General features: G+C 37.6%; 1 protein-coding gene across 1 annotated transcript in view; it reads left to right on the top strand.

The window, feature by feature from the left end:
• Nf1 (neurofibromin 1) overlaps positions 1-21,337 on the top strand; it is a 1,119,557-nt gene that overhangs the window by 549,452 nt on the left and 548,768 nt on the right. The window contains exon 29 of the mRNA XM_090400295.1: positions 8,147-8,239. Coding sequence (XP_090256421.1) covers positions 8,147-8,239 — 93 coding nt within the window. The remainder of the gene's footprint in view (positions 1-8,146; positions 8,240-21,337) is intronic.

Genomic DNA, 21,337 nt, shown 5'->3' with positions numbered 1-21,337 from the left:
GAACAGTCCTTGGAGTGTTTTAACAAGAATAAAACTGATTTTGTGCATTGATTTATTACTATGGATGAGACTTGGATTCACCATTACACACCAGAATCCAAACAGCAGTCAAAACAGTGGACAGAAGCCGGTTGTCAGTGCGGTTCCATCAGCAGGAAAGGTCATGGCATCGGTGTTTTGCGATGATAAAGGCATTTTGTTTATTAATTATCTTGAAAAGTCAGTAACCGGGGAATATTATTCCCCGGTTATTGACTTTTAACCTCTTTTAACTGATCTTTTAACCAGACTAGACAAAAAAATTCGTGAGAAAAGACCAGGTTTGCAGAAGAATAAAATCATATTTCATCAGGACAGTGCACCTGCTCACAAAGGTGTTTTGGCAATGGGAAAATTAAGGAATCTGCACTATGAATTGTTGGAACATCCACCCTCTTTCTCAGATTTGGCTCCCTGTGACTTCTATTTCTTTCCCAAACTAAAATTCTTCCTCGCTAGTCAACGTTTTTCTTCGAATCAAGAGGTGATTGCAGCTGTAGAGGGTATTTTGCAGATCTTACTGAACCACTACAGGGACAGGATAATGGTGCTGGAGCATCGCTGGAATAAATGTATTAGTCTTAAGGGAGATTATGTTGAAAAATAAAAATAATTTTGGAATTATAAATGCATAATTCATTTTTACATTGTTAGGCTGAGAACCTTTCAGACCACCCTCGTGTGTGCCTGCCTAACTTATTTGTCCTCATGATGAAAAACCCATACTAACATTATAATTATGATACAGTATCATATTATGATCCATCTCATAGGAGAAATTTCTTTTGAACTGGATGTAGTTCTTGAGACATTTGCTTATATAAGAACTGCAAAAATGGTTATTGCTTATTTTTTAATGGTATCTTGAGAGAAGCATCTTAGATTGTTATAAATTAGAGAATTTAAGATCAGTAGTAATATCTATTAAAGATGCTTTCTTAAGCAATGTGTACTTAGTGCCATTTTTCTTTGGCATGAAAAATAAATAAATAAATACAATAATGAAATAAAAAGAAATATCATTGTTCAGCTTAAGGTATGCCTTTTAAAAGACCTATGTAACTTTAGTGTCAGAAAACTCTTAACTTCCTCTAAACAGTGCCTCCTGTATTGATAACTTTGACATCTTTTGCCATTCATATAAAATGAAGTTCATAGAAAGATAGCCATGTCAATCCATCAGTCTCCTTTCTCTTTGAGTTAAGGTTTCTATATAAAGATAACCTCCAACAACAAGGAACAGTCGCCCAGTATGCTTCAACAGTAGTCATCCCTTATGTTGATTCAGTCTCTTCAAGATTAGCGAGAATGTTAAAATCTCACAACATCAGAGTGGTATTTAAACCAACTACTACCATCAGACAAGTATTAAGATCTCCTAAAGACAGTGTACCATTTTTCAAATATCCAGGTGTTTATAGACTTCCATGTATGTGTGGTCTTTCATATATTGGACAAACTTCAAGAAGCCTGGAAATCAGACAGAAGGAGCATGTTGGGGATGTCAATCACAACAGGACAGTCTTCTCAGGTTTAGCTTTTCACTTTTCTACTTCCAACCATGCAATTGACTGGGAAAATAGCTCTATGCCGTATTTAGATGATGATTACGGTTACAGAATTTTCAAGGAAGCTGCAGTGGTATTAAGAACGGGTAACAACCTCAACAGAAATCCAGGTACCATACTGAAAGATATATGGAAAAATTTAATCAACTCACTCAGTTTAACGGAACTACAATACCCGAAAAATGATGTAACGCATGTGAATACAACACGTATCCATGAGGCTGACTGAAGCTTCTCAACACATGCACACATTGTCATGCATATGTTCAAACTTAACTGCCTAACAGTTAGCAATGTTTCTGTATTCTCTCATATTTTTTTGTGTGTGCCGTTCAAGCCTTGACAAAGCTAGACAGTTGCTAGCGAATCTAGTAGGCGGGATTATATTAATATATGTATTAATTGAAGAACCTATGGTCTCATAATGACAAAAAGTCTATTTTTTTAAGGTTTCTAGAAGACTATTTATATTCACATTTACATTAGATGTGTTCATTCATCCTGATCTGAAACTGAGAGTAGGGATGTAATTCAAATTGGTTCAGCAGAGGCAAAGTTTTTTAAGATTCGTATTCTAAATAAAATATCATTTCTATTTTACATATTTCAGATAAGGGATTAAATGCAATGTATTGAATATCCTTCGCATATCGATCTTTTCAGATACAAATGGATTCTCCGTCCATCTTTATCTGAAAGTTATCTAATCTGAACTCCAATCATAGGTCTATGACACTGCAAGCAACAGCATGCACTATTGTCCTAAACCTATCCACTATCAGGCAATGCAAACAGCAGTTGGTATATCTTAAACGTCATTCTTCAGTAGACATTAAAATGTCAGTAATGGGCTTTCACCCTTGCATTGATAACAGTTGTTTTTATAGTTTGAATTACAAGTACTCAGACTATTCTACATGGGCATGCATATTTTGCTGATGCAGTAGAAGTCTGTATTTCACACCTACTGCAACTTGCAAGCTCTGTGTATAATGATAACCCACACTATATATATCTAACCTTCCACTTGGACATATTTATTGTCCACCATATTGATTAGCTTTATGCAAATTATCTTCTCAGAAAGCATAATCTGATTTGATTCTACTGTAATGTAGAAGATAACAGATCTCACTAATGACTCTGTTCTATATATTCTTTGTTATATATTCTTATATAACCATCTTAATTCCTCTACATATCATAGTTTGTATTGGAATGTATAAAATTAAAATGGTTATATTAGAATATATAAAATATATGGTTATTGCTATAGACAAGTGCATGCAATGGATGATGTGGCACAAAGCCACATCTTCTACAACTTGCTGTAGAAGATGTGGCTTTGTGCCACAATACTGATGCATGTTAGTCATGTGCCACATGACTGATATGCATCAGCAAGTGCAAACAAATGATTGTTATAGGGAGATATAGAGTGGAAGGAGGGATGGTCACATGAGGAAAGGAAATAGAATTTATTCATCTGTTCAGAGATAATTACTTGAAACAGTGTGTGATGGATGAGCCTTCAGGTTTGAGAATGCTGGAAATGGTCATAGAATCAGATGTGTCTATAACCAACATGGCCTCTTTGCCTCCAACTAGAGAGAGTGATTATGCAGTTGTGACGTGAAAGGTTGTGAAACATAGAATTTTCAGTTAAGAAGGGGTATATGTAGAACTACAGGACAAGTGATTACAACAAGCTCAGGGGCTACTTGAAGCAGTGCATAACAATGTGCAAGGGAAGGATGTTAGCAGTTAGCATGGGAGATGGTCAACTCTTCAGGAAGCAATATAAGACTGAAATATAATAAATTTAGTTTAATCCTTTATCCAAGTGTGTGCAAACAAAGTTTGCGCCTGAAAGTATCTTCAGGATTGGGGTAAAGTGGTACAACACTGGGCAACTCCTTGCAAAGGTGGAGCAAGCTACCAGTACTCCTATCCCAGTATCTCCCATAATGCAAAACACATCTCCTTGCGGATATGTCTAATTATGCATTAAGGAAAGGGCCACTACCGTGTGCCACCTTTTTATTAAATTATTCTGGATTTAGAGAAAGATGTTGAAAGTTTATTTTTCACTTGGTTAGAATATAATAAATTTAGTTTAATCCTTTATCCAAGTGTGTGCAAACAAAGTTTGTGCCTGAAAGTATCTTCAGGACTGGGGTAAAGTGGTACAACACTGGGAAACTCCTTGCAAAGGTTGAGCAAGCTACCAACACTCGTATCTCAGTATCTCCCATAATGCAAAACACATCTCCTTGTGGATATGTGTAATGTTATGCATTACTACCCAGACTAGTTTCGACTCTTAGGTCGAAACTAGTCTGGATAGTGGCCAGATTGTAAATTAAAGATTTTATTTTGGTTAGAAGAGTGTGAAGACTTGGTCTCTTAATGGATTTAGTGAGTTAAATAGGAATTTAAGAGGTTAAGTTTCAAATGAGATATCTTGGGATATGAACCTGTGAGCAAGGTTAATTAGAAATTTAGTTTTAGTTTTTTTTATTATTTTATTTTGAAAAGTATAAGTATAAAACCACAACGTTTTGTACTTGGTGTTTTGTTTCCATTGTATGGAAACAAAACACCAAGTAGAATCGCAACAAACTGAAATGCTCCACATTGATTACCATATTTACTCAAGATTCTGTAAATAATCAGCTGAAATGAAGCATCCTCAACATTGTAACAAAAAACAAGGAATGATTTTACATCAAGTCTGGTCTTCCTTAATCTATCACGACACACTTCTAACTACATGTAGTATGTTACAGCAACCCACAAACCAGCAGCAGCCATAATATCCACGCTTTCCATTGTTTAAACATTTTCAAATAATTTTCACTAGAAATGTTAACTGTTATTACTTGCTTTCTAATTTTTATTTTATTCATGTTATTTCCTGATGAAGTGAGACAAAGTATTTCACAAAACCAGTTGAAATAAAAGCATAGTTTCTATTTATCTTTGTTTCTGATTTTATACTGGCAAAAAATAGTTCTAAAAGTGTGTGCCAAGGCTCTGGACTTGGATATTTGCTGTTTAATTTGTACATAAATGGTGTAAGAAATAATTTGAAAGAAAATATTCCTTTCTTTTAGGCTTGCACAGTGATCCGAATGCATTTTTGGAAATTATGGAGACAACTACCGTGTTTGAATAAAAACTTTAGTTTAATATTACTAAAATTTTTTACAATTCGACGTTTCGACCTTTATGTCAGGTTCTCTTCTGGAGTGTACGAATATACACAAGAAACAAGCTATACTACAATCATACTGGTTCGTTAAAGACACTGACTAACCGCTACCACAATTGTTGGCCTGACCTCTGGTGAAAAAAAAAAAATATATATATATATATATATATATATAAATACATACATCAACGCTAGAGTCCTATTATTTGTGTTGTCTACTATATACATATATTAACATCATTCCAGCCAGTTGGAGTGGAATGGTTTCTAATACTAGTGGATTGGCTAGAGTCCTGACTTATGTTGAATCTTTCATATTAGGTTGGCTGAATGTGTGCCATCCAGATCCTTGGAATTTTCATACCATCTTTATTGTTGATATTTGGGTGGTTTATCAGGATTTCGCAGGATTCTTTCGTACCATGTTTTTGTGCGGTGTAAGGAGCAGGTGCTTTTCCAGTTGATTTGGTGTAAGGTGTTAAGTGCATGGTCTGAGAGGCCTGCTTCACCATAATGGTTATATTTAATGTGTCTAATGTGTTCTTTCTTGTGTATAGGGATTGGCCGTCCTGTTTCACCAATGTACGGTAAGTTACAGGTGCAGCGGATGCAATAGACTCCAGGATGTGCTAATGGGAGGAGAGGATCCTTAGAGGAGCTGAATATGGTTTTAAGTTTAGTGGGTGGTTTAAAGGTGGCATTGAGGTTATAATGTTGTAGGATTCTGTTGATTTTTTCTGTGGGGGGGGGGGGGGGTGGGGGGGGGGGGGGGTGGGGGGGGGGGGGGGTGGGGGGGGGGGGGGGTGGGGGGGGGGGGGGGTGGGGGGGGGGGGGGGTGGGGGGGGGGGGGGGTGGGGGGGGGGGGGGGTGGGGGGGGGGGGGGGTGGGGGGGGGGGGGGGTGGGGGGGGGGGGGGGTGGGGGGGGGGGGGGGTGGGGGGGGGGGGGGGTGGGGGGGGGGGGGGGTGGGGGGGGGGGGGGGTGGGGGGGGGGGGGGGTGGGGGGGGGGGGGGGTGGGGGGGGGGGGGGGTGGGGGGGGGGGGGGGTGGGGGGGGGGGGGGGTGGGGGGGGGGGGGGGTGGGGGGGGGGGGGGGTGGGGGGGGGGGGGGGTGGGGGGGGGGGGGGGTGGGGGGGGGGGGGGGTGGGGGGGGGGGGGGGTGGGGGGGGGGGGGGGTGGGGGGGGGGGGGGGTGGGGGGGGGGGGGGGTGGGGGGGGGGGGGGGTGGGGGGGGGGGGGGGTGGGACCAGATGAGGGTAGTTGTCTAATCACTGATCACTTTCTTGTTCACTTACTTCGACCACTATCCCTTGGATGGTTTGTCTGCTTTTTCCTTCTCTTCTTTAGGTAATTCAGTGGGCACCGTTCCCCTAAACCAGTGGTTCCTAACTGGTGGTTCGTCGGTGAAAGATGCCACATGACACAATTCTGAGTGTAATTGGCTACTCTAATCCTAACAACCGAAGTACTTTCATTGACTTCTAAACGACTAGAATATTGTTTATAGGTCGTATTTTTGCAGGAAGGGTGGGAAGGAGCGTCTCTTTTACAGTCATTCAGTGATATGTGTTCGATTTGTGTGTTACATTGGTGCACCCAGCAGGGGGGGGGGGACAAGGGGCCCTGGCATCCCCAAAGAAAAAGGAAAAAAAAACACTAGAAAATTTTCCAAAAATCTTTTCCTAATTAATAAAATTCATTTTTTAAATTTATGTTGTGTCGTGTCTTCTATTTCTATACTACTTATGAATTAGAGATCATTGTAGATAGTGTGCATTCTCAAATCGTCTACTCAACTCGGGCCCCTCCCTCATGATTAAACTCTGAGTGCACTATTGGTGTGTTGTGTAACATCGTAATAGCATGCAGTCTATTTTTAATGTGTATTTGGTTTGTGGGTTGTCTAACATCGTAGCAATACACAATGGATAAATTTATTATTAAACGAAAACGTGATTCTGAGGCAAATATTAATGATGGGATAAGTACAAGTGGAAGAAGTAGTAGTAATGACGTCGCTGCAAATACATCTCATACAGAAGACAGCATTATACGTAGTAAAATAGTAGCCGATATTTTTAATTACTTAAATAGTGTTAATACAAGTATCCAAGGGGAAAAATGAAAATATTTTGACATCCACTGAGAAATTGTCAGTTTTTCAGAAAATAATATCTCTTTGGAAAAAACTGCATATCAGAAAAAAATACAGTAGATATGTTTCCTTCGCTCCATAATAAAAATGTCGAGGAAATTATTTCCGTTATAACAGAACATTTGACAGTATTGGAAGAAAAGATTTCAAGTTACTTTCCTTCCTTAAATACACACAGTTATGACTGGATATGAAATCCATTTGGCACAGTTAATGCATCGAGTTGTGAATTTTCATTACAAGAAGAAGAACAATTAGTTACCTTGTCAACGGATCATACTCTAATAATGAAATTCTCTGAAATAACTCTTGAGGAATTTTGGATTTTTCTCCAAGATGAATACCCAACTTTCTCCACAAGGGCACTGAAACTTTTGTTACAGTTTTCAACATCATATTTGTGTGAACTCAGTTTCTCAATATTAACCAATATAAAAACTAAAAAGCATAAAAGACTTACTAATATAGTCAAAGAGATGAGGGTAGCTATATTACATATTAGACCTGATATTGCTGAAATCTGCAAAAGCTGAACCAAGCTCAAGTATTGCATTAAAATAAGTTCAATTGTGTTCCCCCAATTTTTTCTTATAATCAAAAGTGTTCCGTGACTTGGAAAAGGTTATAAACATTAATATCGCCGAAATGAAGCCTGTTGGCTCTTTATATTTAAGTAACTTAATGGGTTGACCTTTTTGGACAACTCATATAGCAGAGTATATAAGTTCTTTTCGCTATACCCTTTGGTATTAATTTGGTCTAGCTACTCACTGATCAAGCCTCAATAAAGGCTGAAACCAGTCTGGGTAGTGACCTCCTACCATAATGTAATAACAGCATACATTTCCTAGGAAATGTGTTTTTACATTATGGAAAATACCAAGAATAGCGATGAGAACTTTCCCCACCTTTGCAACGAGTTGCCTGTGTTTATAATACGTTCTAGGACTACTTGCATTTAGCTCATGCTAGTATTCGCCGATACTTTTATAGTTTTTTATACTATATTCGGCATGAAACTCTCTGATTCCAATCTTTGAGTTTCTTTTTCGGTTTTAAAACAATGTGGGATCTAAGATCTAATATCCCCTTAATTTAATTAATATTTATATTGCCGAAATGAAGCCTGTTGGCTCATTATATTTAAGTAAAATATTAATGTTTTGTTTATATAGGTTGGAAGATGGAGAAGATGTTGATACCAATAGGAGAAATCTTCTTTGTCTTACCCAAAAAGTTTTCAATGCTATAATTTCTTCTTCTGAGAAGTAAGTAAATATGCTCAATTTTTAATCATAATGTTAATTATAATAGCAGAAATAATAATAATAAAAACATGGAAAGGCAAATATGAGCATTCTGAGGTGGCAGTGAAATGTCAGCTAAAATGGTTAATAAATTCCTTTTATTTTTGTGATACAATGTTTGTTAACATTGCATCACATTTTTTGTATATCAGTGTACTCTTACGTAATATTTCAGACATTTAAATTGAAAGTAATCTTATCTTCTTCAGAGATCTTTATCTAATTTTTTACTTTCATAATCTTTTCTATTATTTCCTTTGTTTTTTAATTATTATTACTACTACTATATATCCTTTTCTCTCCCTGAAATGCCTTTTGATTATTTTCTTTTCCATTAGACAAGTAATATTTCTTTTCCAGGTTTTATTGTAGAGAATGTTCATGAGGCAGGAGGTATTGAAACATTTATCAGGCAGCTATGTGAAATTTTGAGTACTCTGCTTTGGTCATTAATTCATATACCAGATTACAGATATTATCCTTTTCCTTTTCTTCCCATATGCATGATATGTGAGAGGAAAGGAAACTGGCTGGAACATGCACAAAAGCTGAGATGGAGATAGAGTGGTGTGATCTTTCCAGAAATTTAAAAGATAGATTTTAGCTAAATGAATGGTAATGCTACATATTAAGAAATCTTGCTGTGAATACAGCCATGGGATCAGATGCAATATAGGCCAGTGTTTTATACAAAAGTGGAAAACAAATGGAATAGCATTGTCTTACCTTCTAATCTCAGCACTGTCAGTTCCAAAGTAATGAAAAGAGGATAAAGTAGACTGTTACATAAAAGAGGTTTTAGGACTGAGGTAGGAAATTATAGACCAGTTATTGTCTCAAAGGTGATGCTTAAGGTATTGGAAAAGTTCAGGAATATGTGGAAGTAGTTTGGTAATCCTTATGAAAGGGTGAAATTTTGTCATAGTAATTCACTCATTTTCTACAATACAATAGTCAAGTTAAGGAAATGACTATTCCATGATACTACATGGCACTGTACTACAAAAGTTGATGGAAATGGTAAATGAAGCTGTTACGTGGATAAAAGTGTTACTGATGGACATACTACTTTCCGATTTGTATCAGAAAGTAGTATATAGTGAAATTTGGTCATTGAGTATGCAGGTGACCAGTGCTGTGATGCATGCTTTGTGCTTGAACTGCTGCTGATCAGTTTGTCTTAATGACACTGGCATGATTTTAGTTGGAAGAATATCCAGTTGTTTGTCGATGATGCTAAATTCGGGACAACTGGGGGGAGGAGGGGAGGAACAATACTTAATAAAGATGATCTAAATAAATTGATTGGTCAGTTGGCCAAAGGATAATATATGCAAATTCACTGCGTCAGAATATAAAATTATGCACTTTGGGATGAAAAAAAATCACATGTTGTGTGTTACATAGATGGAACTGCATTGTAAGAATTTAATTATTATTATTATTATTATTATTATTATTATGTAACACCTCCAGGGAGTCCAAAAACTCATCGAGGGAGAGTGTGCCAACAGCATCAAACAATTGATCCCTTTCAACTACTAACCAAGCTCAAACTTGCTTAACTCTTTGCATGAGCCTTAAGGCTAGAAATTAGCAGACAGGGAGTTGATGAAGAACATATTGCATTGCATAAGTGGACAAAATAGCTTACAAGATCACTTTGATACTAAGAAAAACACTGACAAGGTCTATATGACAACTTCCGAATTATTGTGTACAGAATTGGTCACTTGGGGATTTCTTTGAGATGTGAATATGGTAGAGAAGATTGAGCAGTAAGTGACAATGACCAGAACTTTGTCTGGAGAGCACATGTGTGCATGCACACACACAGAAATAGAGAGAGAAAATTACAGAACACAGTAAGTTGAAGCAACACTATTTTGGTCAACTGTTAATACTACTTGTCTGACGTGGTGGAGAAGGAAACTCAATATATCAATGCTATAGTCCTGTTATCTGTTTGGCTGATAACAGGACTATATCATATGTCAAAACAATATTCATGACAGCCATTATATGAGCTAAAATTATTACTTAGAGTTAAGGTTTAATGGAGAACTTGAACAGATCCACATTTATGGGATTTTTAGGACACCATTATTGTTTAGATTAAGAAGGTTCAAAATTTCATGATGTAAGGAACAGGTTCCTTTCCAATAAATTTGGGATAGAGTGCTAAGAACATGATCAGAAAAGCATGATTTACTAAAATTGTCAAACTGAATGTGTTGTTTGTATTATTTTTTCTCACTCAGAATCGTACATCCTGTTTCACCATTAGGAGGTAATAGTAGTTTATTTTGCACTTGGTTAGACTATAATAAATTTAATTGAATCCTATATCCAAGTGTAAGCAAACAAAGTTTGCACCTGAAAATATCTTCAGGACTGACGTAAGGTAGTGCAACACCAGGCAACTCCGAGCAAAGGTGGACCAAGCTCTCATTACTCCTTGTCTCAGTATCTCCCATAATGCAAAGCACATCTCCTTGCAGACATGTCTACTGCTATGCATTAAGTGAAGGCCGCTACCCAGACCGGTTTCAACCATTATTGAGGTCTCGTCAGTGGGAGGCAGACCCAAACGTGGAGATACTAAGGCAGAAGCAATAAGAGAGGTCATATTTACCTATAGGAGTTGCCAACAGGTGTACCACCTTATTATTGAATTACTCTGGATTTAGAGAAAGATGTTGGAAGTTTATTTTGCACTTAGTTAGACTATAATACATTTAGTTTAATCCTTTATCCAAGTGTAAGCAAACAAAGTTTGCGCCTTAAAATATCTTCAGGACTAAGGTAAGGTGGTGCAACACCAGGAAATTCAGAGCAAATGTGAAACAAGCTCTTATCACTCCTTGTCTTAGTATCATAATGCAAAGCACATCTCCTTGTGGACATGTATACTGCTATGCTATGCGATAAGGGAAGGGCCACTACCCAGACCGGTTTCAACCATTATTGAGGTCTCGTCAGTGGAAGGCAGAACCAAATGTGGAGATACTAAGACAGAAGCAATAGAAGAGGCCATCTTTACCTATAGGAGTTGCCAACAGGTGTACCACCTTATTATTGAATTACTCTGGATTTAGAGAAAGATGGTTATATCACTTGGTTAGACTATAATAAATTTAGTTTAATCCTTTATCCAAGTGTAAGCAAACAAAGTTTGCACCTGAAAATATCTTCAGGACTGAGGTAAGGTAGTGCAACACCAGGCAACTCCGAGTAAAAGTGGACCAAGCTCTCATCACTCCTTGTCTCAGTATCTCTCATAATGCAAAGCACATCTCCTTGCGCACATGTATACTGCTGTGCAGTAAGGGAAGGGCCACTACCCAGACCGGTTTCAACCTTTCTTGAGGTCTTGTTAGTGGGAGGCAGACCCCAAACGTGGAGATACTAAGGTGAAGCAATATATATCCCATAGGTCTTATTTACCTATAGGAGTTGCGAACATTATAGCTTGTTTTTGTTTAGGAGTGTCCCTTATTTTAAATACATTGGCTATTATTACTCAAAAAAGGGGTATATATATTTTAGGGCATTATGGACGAGTATAGAAGGCAATTATAGCAGAATAAAAGAGATGGAAAAATTTTGTACATACCTTGTTTTGATTCCAGGATGTCTTCCAATTTCACGATCCTGCTTAAGGTTGTTTATAAAGGGGGGAGCGTGGGGGGGTGTTTTGACGGTCATTCTGAAAAAGTTCTGATGATGGTCAGTCGACTGAAACGGTCCGCACCCCATTAACCCACTCCCCTGCTCCTCTGGATTTAGAGAAAGATGTTGGAAGTTTATTTTGCACTTGGTTAGACTATAATACATTTAGTTTAATCCTTTATCCAAGTGTAAGCAAACAAAGTTTGCACCTGAAAATATCTTCAGGACTAAGGTAAGGTGGTGCAACACCAGGAAACTCCGAGCAAATGCGAAACAAGCTCTGATCACTCTTTGTCTCAGTATTTCCCATAATGCAAAGCACATCTCCTTGCGGACATCTATACTGCTATGCATTAAGGGAAGGGCTGCTATCCAGACCGGTTTCGACCTTTATTGAGGTCTTGTCAGTGGGAGGCAGACCCAAATGTGGAGATATTGAGGTAGAAGCAATATGAGAGGTCATGTTTACCTATACGGATTGCCATCAGTTGTACCACCTTATTACTGAATTACTCTGAATTTAGAGAAAGTCTCACACCAGACAGCCTCAAATGAACCAACTCCCTCAGACCTAAAATTCTCTTTAACTTTTATTTTTATTGGTTGTAATTGTTCATGAATCATTAGCAATACCCCAGCTCCTATCCTTTTCCCCTCTATCCCTGTAACTATATAATTTCAGTCAACAAGGTCTCACTGATGCCTATTATAAAAATAATCATAATTTAATATTAAATATTTTTAGAAATTGTTTATGTTAGTAGATTATTAGTTTTGGTTTCGTAACACATATATTGGCACTTGCGATGTGCACGTTATTGATATTATTATTGTCAAAATGAAATGTAAAGCATTTGAAATTTTGATATACTTAATAAATTTCTGATAATTATGTTACTTTGAATTTTTTTTTATTTTAATTTAAAATTATTAAGTGTTGTGTTTTGAAAAGACATTCTTGTTATGCTAATGGAGACAGCGTGTTCAGCCATTATACTTGGCTTCTCACTTGCCATTTACAGCGTGTTCAGCCATTATTAGCATCCACTTGTCTGCTGAGGAGTTTGATGGGTGATTTGATTGTTTACAGCTGACAAAGAGAGTGTTTGGTATCGAAGTAACGAAAAAAACGAGAGAGCTAATGGAAGCTTAAGAATGCAGACCAGAGAAATTTTGTTCTTAGGAAGTTAAGTTTTACATGACAGTGAGGAGAATATTAATAGAAGATTCCGAAAAGGAATCATAGAGCTGTGAGTCTTTAAACTGCTATAGTTAAGACTGTCAGCAAGTATTTAGTAAATAAAAGAAGATATTGCAGTCGATGTTCTAATTGAATATTCAAGGTAACTCTGATTGGAAGGTTTCATCTGTCTTAAGGACATCGGATCTCTTTGTTATATCTACTGGAAAAGTTGATGGAATTAGCTCAACTTAGATATGTTGTTTATGAAGTAGTAGAAGAAACGTTTTTCCTCTGGTACAGTAAACTGTTCATCAAATAGAACTGCAAGAGGTAAGAGTATTTATACTTCAGTGAGACAGGAGAAATAATATTGTATGCTACATAAAGGAGATATGAAAGGATCCCATGGAAAAGAAGAAGAAAATGTTAATATTTTCTGAAAAGGCCCTAACAAAGAAACTGACTCTGAACATTTTTGTTATTGTGAAAAAAGGTGTTTAGTCTGGTAGACATGATTAAGTATATGTTAAACAATCATGATTAAGTATATGTTAAACAATCCGATAATGGAATGAGTCAGAGAATGGGTGATTTTAATATTTTTGCATAGGAAAATCTCTTAAGTGTAGATTTTAGAAGGCCCGGGATGAAAAACCCTGTTATCTGCATATGAGATCAGCTAACTCACCTTCAGTAGGAAAGGGGGGAAAAAAACATATAAAGATTCCTCTCATCACAACGAGAATCGAACCCAGGTCTTTTCCAGTCGAAGGGTGCATTGTTCAGTTGTTCTTCCAGTTCTGCTATGGAGGCATTTTCATTACTCTTAATGCTGATATGCTAACCAGATTTATCCTTAGGAAATGAATTCCCCCATCCCTTTCATTTCAGTCTTTATTGGCCCTATCTATAGTGTTTTGTTCTGATTTATCTGTGAATAATTATGTAAGAGCACATGATGTCTAGCTTAATGTATCTCTTAATGAACTGTAACCAAATAACAGGACCCTAGCATTGAGTAGTAATTTTTTTCCACCAGAGGTCAGACCAGTAGTGTCAATGATTGACCAGATTATTGTGACTGTAGTAGCTTACAATGTAGATTGTAACATAGCTTGTTTCTTTGTATATGTGTGTATACTTGAGATGATGATCTTCATATGAAGCTCGAGTAATTATTTTGATTATATTAAGCTGAAGTTTTATCATAACATGGTAATTGTTTCCATAATTTTTTAATAAGGAACATAGGAAATGCAGTTATGATTTCAGACTCAAGTTTTCAGTTCAGCTTTAAAAAAAAAAAAAAACTAATTTTAAAATACTCTATCTGAAATTATAAATGACTCCAATTATATCAAAATAAATGATTTAATTAATCAGATATTTGCAGCAGTTATTATGTACAAAATTATTAATAAAATAATATTAGAGCATAAAGTCTGTTTTATGTGAGATTTTATTACCCCCCCCCACACACATTCATTGAGTTTAATTGTGTTTAAAAAAATATATTGACATGAGCTAATTTAAAGTATTGATTAGTCATAATGAGGAAAATCTAAGCCAAGAATTACATCATAGTGATCTATCATTAACTACCCTAAAATAGTAGATAGAATATTTGCCAGCAGAAGCATCTCTGAATTCTTGTAATATGAAGAATGTTCTTGCATAGTATACATTACATTAGCCAGGTGCTATTAGCCAGGGGGGACTTTTGGCCTCAAACACCACATTTCGCCACTGGGCACGGTCCTCTGCAACTGTCCGCCATGTTCTGGTTTCCAGCCCGACAGCCTGCAGGTCTTCCTTCTCCTAATTCTCCCATCTCTTTCTCGGTCTCCCTGATCGGGGTCGGGCCTCCCACACTTGTCTCACAATCCTTTCGGGGCCTATACGGTACAGGTGCCCCAGCCACTGAAGACACCGGGCTTGCAGCTCCATCAAGACGTCTGCCAAGTTGTATAAAGCGTGTATGGCAGCATTGGACCGCTTCCTCCAGACTCCGTCTGCCATGATCCCTCCATAGATACATCGTAGCTTCTTGTTCTCGAATACTCTCAGGTGATCGGCTTGTTTCGCCGTGAGAGTCCACACTTCAGCACCGTAGAGGAGAACAGGCCTGATCGAAGTCTTGTGTAGTCCCAGCAAGTGCGAGGCGAAAAGGGGACGCACCTGATAATAGGCCACATTTGCAGCATTTACCTGACTCTGGACATCAGCCTCAACTTTGTTGTGTTCAGTTACGAAAGAACCCAAGTACCTAAATACCTTCACCTTCTCAAACTGTGCAGCTCCCTCTGGATCTTGAGCAGCATGGCGACTCATAAAAAGGTATTTGTCTTCTCGGCATTTATTTTCAGGCCAACTTCTTCTGCAGCTTCTTCAATAGCAGTAACCAATGCCACCGCATCGTCCCGTTGATGCGCCATAACGTTCAGATCATCAGTGTAGCCAAGAATCCTAACTTGCACCCCCATGTCGACTTCACCTGCCACTTGCTGTGTGTTTCTAATTACTTTTTCCAACACTAGTTTGAAGAGAATCGGAGAAAGCCCATCACCCTGCTTCACATCGGTCTGTACTTGAAACCGGTCCGAAAGGTCACCTTCTGCTTTCACTCTTGCTCTCGAACGAGCTATGCACACCTGTGCCATTTTTCTGAGTTTTCGAGGAATTCCCAGCTCTTCTAACACTTGCCATATTTTTGGGCGTATCATTGAGTCATAGGCTTTAGAAAAGGCTATGAAAATATTATGAACTTCCTGGTTATATTCCCAGCACTTTTCAAAAACTTGGCGCAGCATAAAGAGTTGGTCTATTGTAGAATGGTTCCTCCTGAAGCCCGTCTGGTAGTCACCAAGGCACTCTTCTGCAATGGTGTGAGGCGCATTAGCGTGATGTTAGACAGCACCTTGTAGCCAGTTGACAGCAGTGAGATGCCCTATAGTTGCTGCATTGAGTCTTATCTCCTTTCTTATATACTGAGGTGATCAGCGACTCCTTCCACTCATCCGGCAGCCGTTCTTCTCGCCAGATCATCAAGATGAGCCGGTGCAGCTGCTCCAGCAGGACGTCCCCACCATTTTTCAGGAGCTCTGCCGGTAGGCAGTCCACTCCTGGAGCCTTATTATTTTTCAGCTTGCAGATAGCACGAGTAAGCTCACTAAATGTTGGCTCTTCAATAAATGGTTCAGCAGTTTGATAAGGAGTATAATCCTCCGATATTGATGTTCCAGCATTGACATTTCAGCAAGTTCGCAAAATATCTACGCCACCGAGCAAGAGCATCTTTTGAGTTTGTTAATAGATTTCCACTCTGATCTCTTATGGTTGCCGCTTGTGTCTGGGCACCTCGCATGGCTTTGATCGTCCGGAACATCTCCCGTCCATTATTCCTCACCCTATTTCTCTCTATACTAGCCACTTTCTCATTAAGATATTTCCGCTTTTCCCTGCGTAGACATGTATTCACCACTCTTCTCATCCTCTCATATGCAGCTTTCTTCCTACTATCTGCTAGGTAGTTCAATAGTGCTTCCCTTCATTTCGCTACAGCTTCTTCACACTGTCTATTAAACCATGCTTTTCTCCTCCTCTTTCTCTTTCTCAGAATTCTCGAGGCAGCTAACGCAATCATATTTTTGATGGTGTCCCATATCCCATCTGGATCATCCTCTTCCTCCTGTAACTCCCCAAAATGATTCTGCAACTCTAACTGGAAAGCCCACTTGCCTTCCGCTGTTTTCAACTTGTCCAGGTCCCATGCCGATTGTATGGTAGGACAAGTGGGCTTCTGAACTGCAATTCTATGCCTGAAATTGTAGGCTAGCAGAAGATAGTGGTTGCTATCTCCATCTGACCCTCTGAAACTTCTCACATCCGAGATGGAGCTGTGGTGACGTCGATACACTAGTACATGGCCTATTTGGTTAGCTGTTCTACCGTCTGGTGATCTCTAGGTCTGTTTGTGGACGTCTTTATGTGCAAACATAGTGCTCTTTACAAAGCATCCCGTAGCGGCGGCAAAACTCGCAAGTCGGATCCCGTTATCATTGCACTCCTTGTGTAGGCTCTCACTACCCACGAAAGGGTGCCACACATGCTCTCTCCCCAGCTTCGCGTTGAAATCTCCCACCACTAGCTTGACGTCATAGGACGGTAGATTATTACAAGTACGCTCAAGCACTTCATAGAAACAATCTTTAGCTTCCTCCGAGCTCTCTTCGGTAGGCGCATAACAGTTCACAATAGACACATTTTGAAAATGTCCCTTAACTCCAATAGTACACAGCCGATTGTTCACAGGTTTAAAATTTAAAATATTACACAAAAAGTTATCACTAACTAAAATCGCAGTTCTGAGCTCGACCCCTGATTGCAGGTCGAGCCTTGTCCCAGCCAACGCACTTCTTGTACAGCACAAAGTCCAATTTTATACTGTTGTAAGACATTCGTCACATTAAAAAGAGCTCCTTCTTTCACCAAACTATGTATATTCCGGGTCCCAAAATGATTAATAATCATTGTCACAAAGGCATCCGAAATTCTGAGGCTTCTGTGGTGCTTTTCATAACCAATAGGGTTTTTACTGGAGGAGTGGTTGGCCCCTCGCTAACCCTCCCCTTATATTAGGATTCCTTAACTAAATTGAGCAGCATAGTGCTAGCGACAGAAATTCTTAAGCAGTTGCATACAACAAAGTACTATAATATGCTTCCACTCAAATTATGCTTAGTTGCTCGCACATTCTCTACCACTACAGTTTCATAAAGTATACTCACTAAAAACCAATAGACAATTTACACAAACTATACGCAATGTGCTCAAGCTAAACATCATAATTTTAAAAGAAATACTCCTCAACAAAAATATTTCACTAAAACGTAAACAACTTTATGCAGCTAAATCAGCCACCAGCCACACGTCAAAGCGCCGAATTATACAGTTTGCATAGTATAATGTAGGAATTTATCTGAATAGGTTTTTATATTTCAGTCAAAGAAAAGAAACCATATGCAATTGCATTGCTCTCCTTAATTCAATAGAAAACCCTGTGAGAAACACTTTGAAAATAGCATATGTCCAGAAGTCTGAATCTGTATTTTTGCATAATATTTGAATGCTCCACTTTTTTTTCCTCTCTGCTGCCAGTAGTCTCTTTGATAGTAATTATTGCCAGTCAACATGTGCACATCACTCCCATATTTGTGAGCATGTGCCTTTTTTTTTTTTTTTTTGGCGATAAATACTTTTTGTATAAATAATAAATTACACTATAACCACAGTAATTAACTTAATGAAATGAAGGTACAGATATTTCGTACTGAAATTAACAGTACATCATCAGTGTAGACAATAAGCAGTTCAAAGGAATGGAATAAATACAAAGTACATAACAATCAGGATTACCAATTAAAAACTGTTGCCACGTGCTAGGAATTAATATTAATAAACTATTATTCAATAATTCTTAAACCTATTTCTTTGATGGTTACATAAGATAAGAATCTCCCAAACTTTTGTGAGAGAGAGAGAGAGAGAATCATTTCGATTCGATAAAGATTGGACTTTTTGTATAAGTTCACTAAGGCATTATAATTCCATAATTTATTTCAATATTCCTTCTGCCTTGTTTAATATTCCATTCCATGCCATAAAATAGTTAACCTTCAGTTTCAGGATTGATGTTCTACAATATTAAGAATAGCATGCACTGACATCAAACACATGCATCACTCTGAATCAGTTCTCCACTTTTGTATTATCATTATTCAATAATACTATAACAGATACATCTGTACAGTAAAATTATTCCATTTTAAGAGTAAGAGTTTTTGTAATTGTAACATGGACAGTCATTTAGCAGAATTATCTCTGATGTGATATTACTTGCTGAATGTTTAGTGTTGATGACCTTGATATCTCATTGGAGTCTGCTGAGGTAATTTTTTTGTTATCTGAAAGGTGGTAATATATCTGTTGTGAGTGCTTTGTCTGTCAGTGAGTTTGAAGGGAAAGACAATAGATAGTATGGATAGTTTGAATCTCCCTGATGAGTCTGTGCACCCCATGGAGAATTACCTATGCAAAAATATTATTACTATTATAATATTTGAGAATGGAATATGGATTTCTTTTTATGTTGCAGGTTAAATACCAGATGATTAGTAAAGTATTAAAAGCTGATTTAATGGTGTGTTAATTCAGGAGCACAAATTTGAGCACAGTCAGAAGATTGCCATCGGAACAAAAGACCTGATAGTGTTCAAGCTATTCAGGATTCTTTTGATTCTGGCAAAACACTACATGGTTTCTTCTGCATGAATCAGAGCAGAAGAATGATACCTGGAAATCTACTGAAGTGCAATTTAGTTATATGAGAGTTGGGACATGGAGGTCAGTGGCCTTAGCAAAGGCCAACCAGAAGGTTTGAGAGCTATTTGAACAGGAGACAAGTTGTTCTGTATTTGGCTTTTGCAATTTTTTTCCCCCCTCAGAACTGTAGTGTAAACTAAATGGGAAACAGAGCTTTGGCCTAGCTTATTGCACCAGTATAATGCCACAAGATATAAAACAAAGATTGCTGGGTGATGTTCCATATTATGGAAATATTGGAAGAAAATATGATCTGAGCTTGAAGGAGAGAACTGACATTTACAATATATTTTGTATTGGTGAGCTACTGAAGAATATAATAATAATTATATTATTTTATTATATATAATATTATTTAATTATAATAAATTTATATACAAATATAAAATAAGTGGAAAAAGAAGAATCGGAAGACCAAGAAAGAGATGACATCGGACCGGAACAGGCCACCTGGCCTAAAATCCATGATAGGAAGAAGAAGAAATCTGCAATTCTGGTTGGTAGATAGGCAGTTTGAGTTTGACCAGTACATCCCCCTTCATCTGTTGATCACTGTAATGGGGATAGTGACATCACATTGATTTCTGGACATTGAAGACCCTAGATGGATGACTTTGCAGTTTGGGTATTTGGACATTAGATAATCAAGGTTCAAATTGTCTGAATTTAGAAAGCAACATGCTTTCTAAATTCATAGATTTTTTCCAAAAACTGATTATTGATCACCCATCCCAATCACTGTGTTGAAGTGAATTCTCTCTTAATTAATACTTAAGTGTTAATGAATGCTCAGTTAGCACTTAATTGCATTATAAAAATAAAAATTCCTACCAGGTTATTATATTAATATATGATCCATATCACGTTTGGGTTCACAATGTACTAAATAGTACATTGTGAACAGTATACAGCCCAAGTTTAAAGTTGGGCTGTTATACTGAAGAAGATCACAGCATCTCAAGCATTGTTATCATTTCAACTATGCCACGGTAGAACTCATTACCTGAAATTCCACATGTTAAAATTAAAAATGATTAAAAATTTAAAAAAAAATGTTAAAATGTCAATACACCATTTCTCTTTTTTGTCTGTTGAAAGGTCATCGCCATTGAGTCACCTCAAAAATATTTCCATAGATTATCCATACTTCTGTGGTTGGTCAGATATCAGTCCTTTCTCTTGAAAGCATGTTATTCATTTTCTTTCTACTTGTTTTTGGGATATAATGATTTGCTATTAGAATAGTTAGAAATAGAATTGAAGGAAGTACTGGAAGATGGTTTAATGTTAAATCCAGTGTCAGACAAGAATGTACATTATCCCTGCTGTTATTCATTATCTATGTGGATCACTTTATGAAGGAAAATGGTATTAAACCTGATATCAAAATGAGATGTTAATGTCAGCTCTTTGCTTTATGCAGATGTCATACTTCTAAATAAATCTGCTACGAGTCTGCAAGATTCCCTGACTAAATTGAATTCCTGTTGTAATAGATATGGTATGAAGGTCAGCAATAAAAAGACAAAGACAATGAAAATGGGCAAAAACATTGAAAATATCAACTGGATTGTGAATGGAGAACCTATAGAACAAGTAAAACATTTCAGCTACTTAGGCACGATTTTTAGTGAAGATGGTAAATTAAATATGGAAATAGACAACAGAATCAACAAAGCTGGTATGGTAGGAAGTCAGTTGAATAAATTTGGTATTAAATATTGTTTTAATACCAAATTTATGTAATAAGAGAGAAATTAGTCAAAACACTAAATTAGCTGCATACATGACAGTGTTTAAACCAATTTTAACTTATGGATCTG

The sequence above is a fragment of the Typopeltis vanoorti genome, chromosome 11, assembly GCF_054136105.1.
Source record: "Typopeltis vanoorti isolate ZY-2024b chromosome 11, IOZ_Tvanoo_1.0, whole genome shotgun sequence".
Lineage (NCBI taxonomy): Eukaryota > Metazoa > Arthropoda > Arachnida > Uropygi > Thelyphonidae > Typopeltis > Typopeltis vanoorti.
Note: the sequence above shows the minus strand (reverse complement) of the source record. Positions and strands in the feature narration are given on the sequence as shown.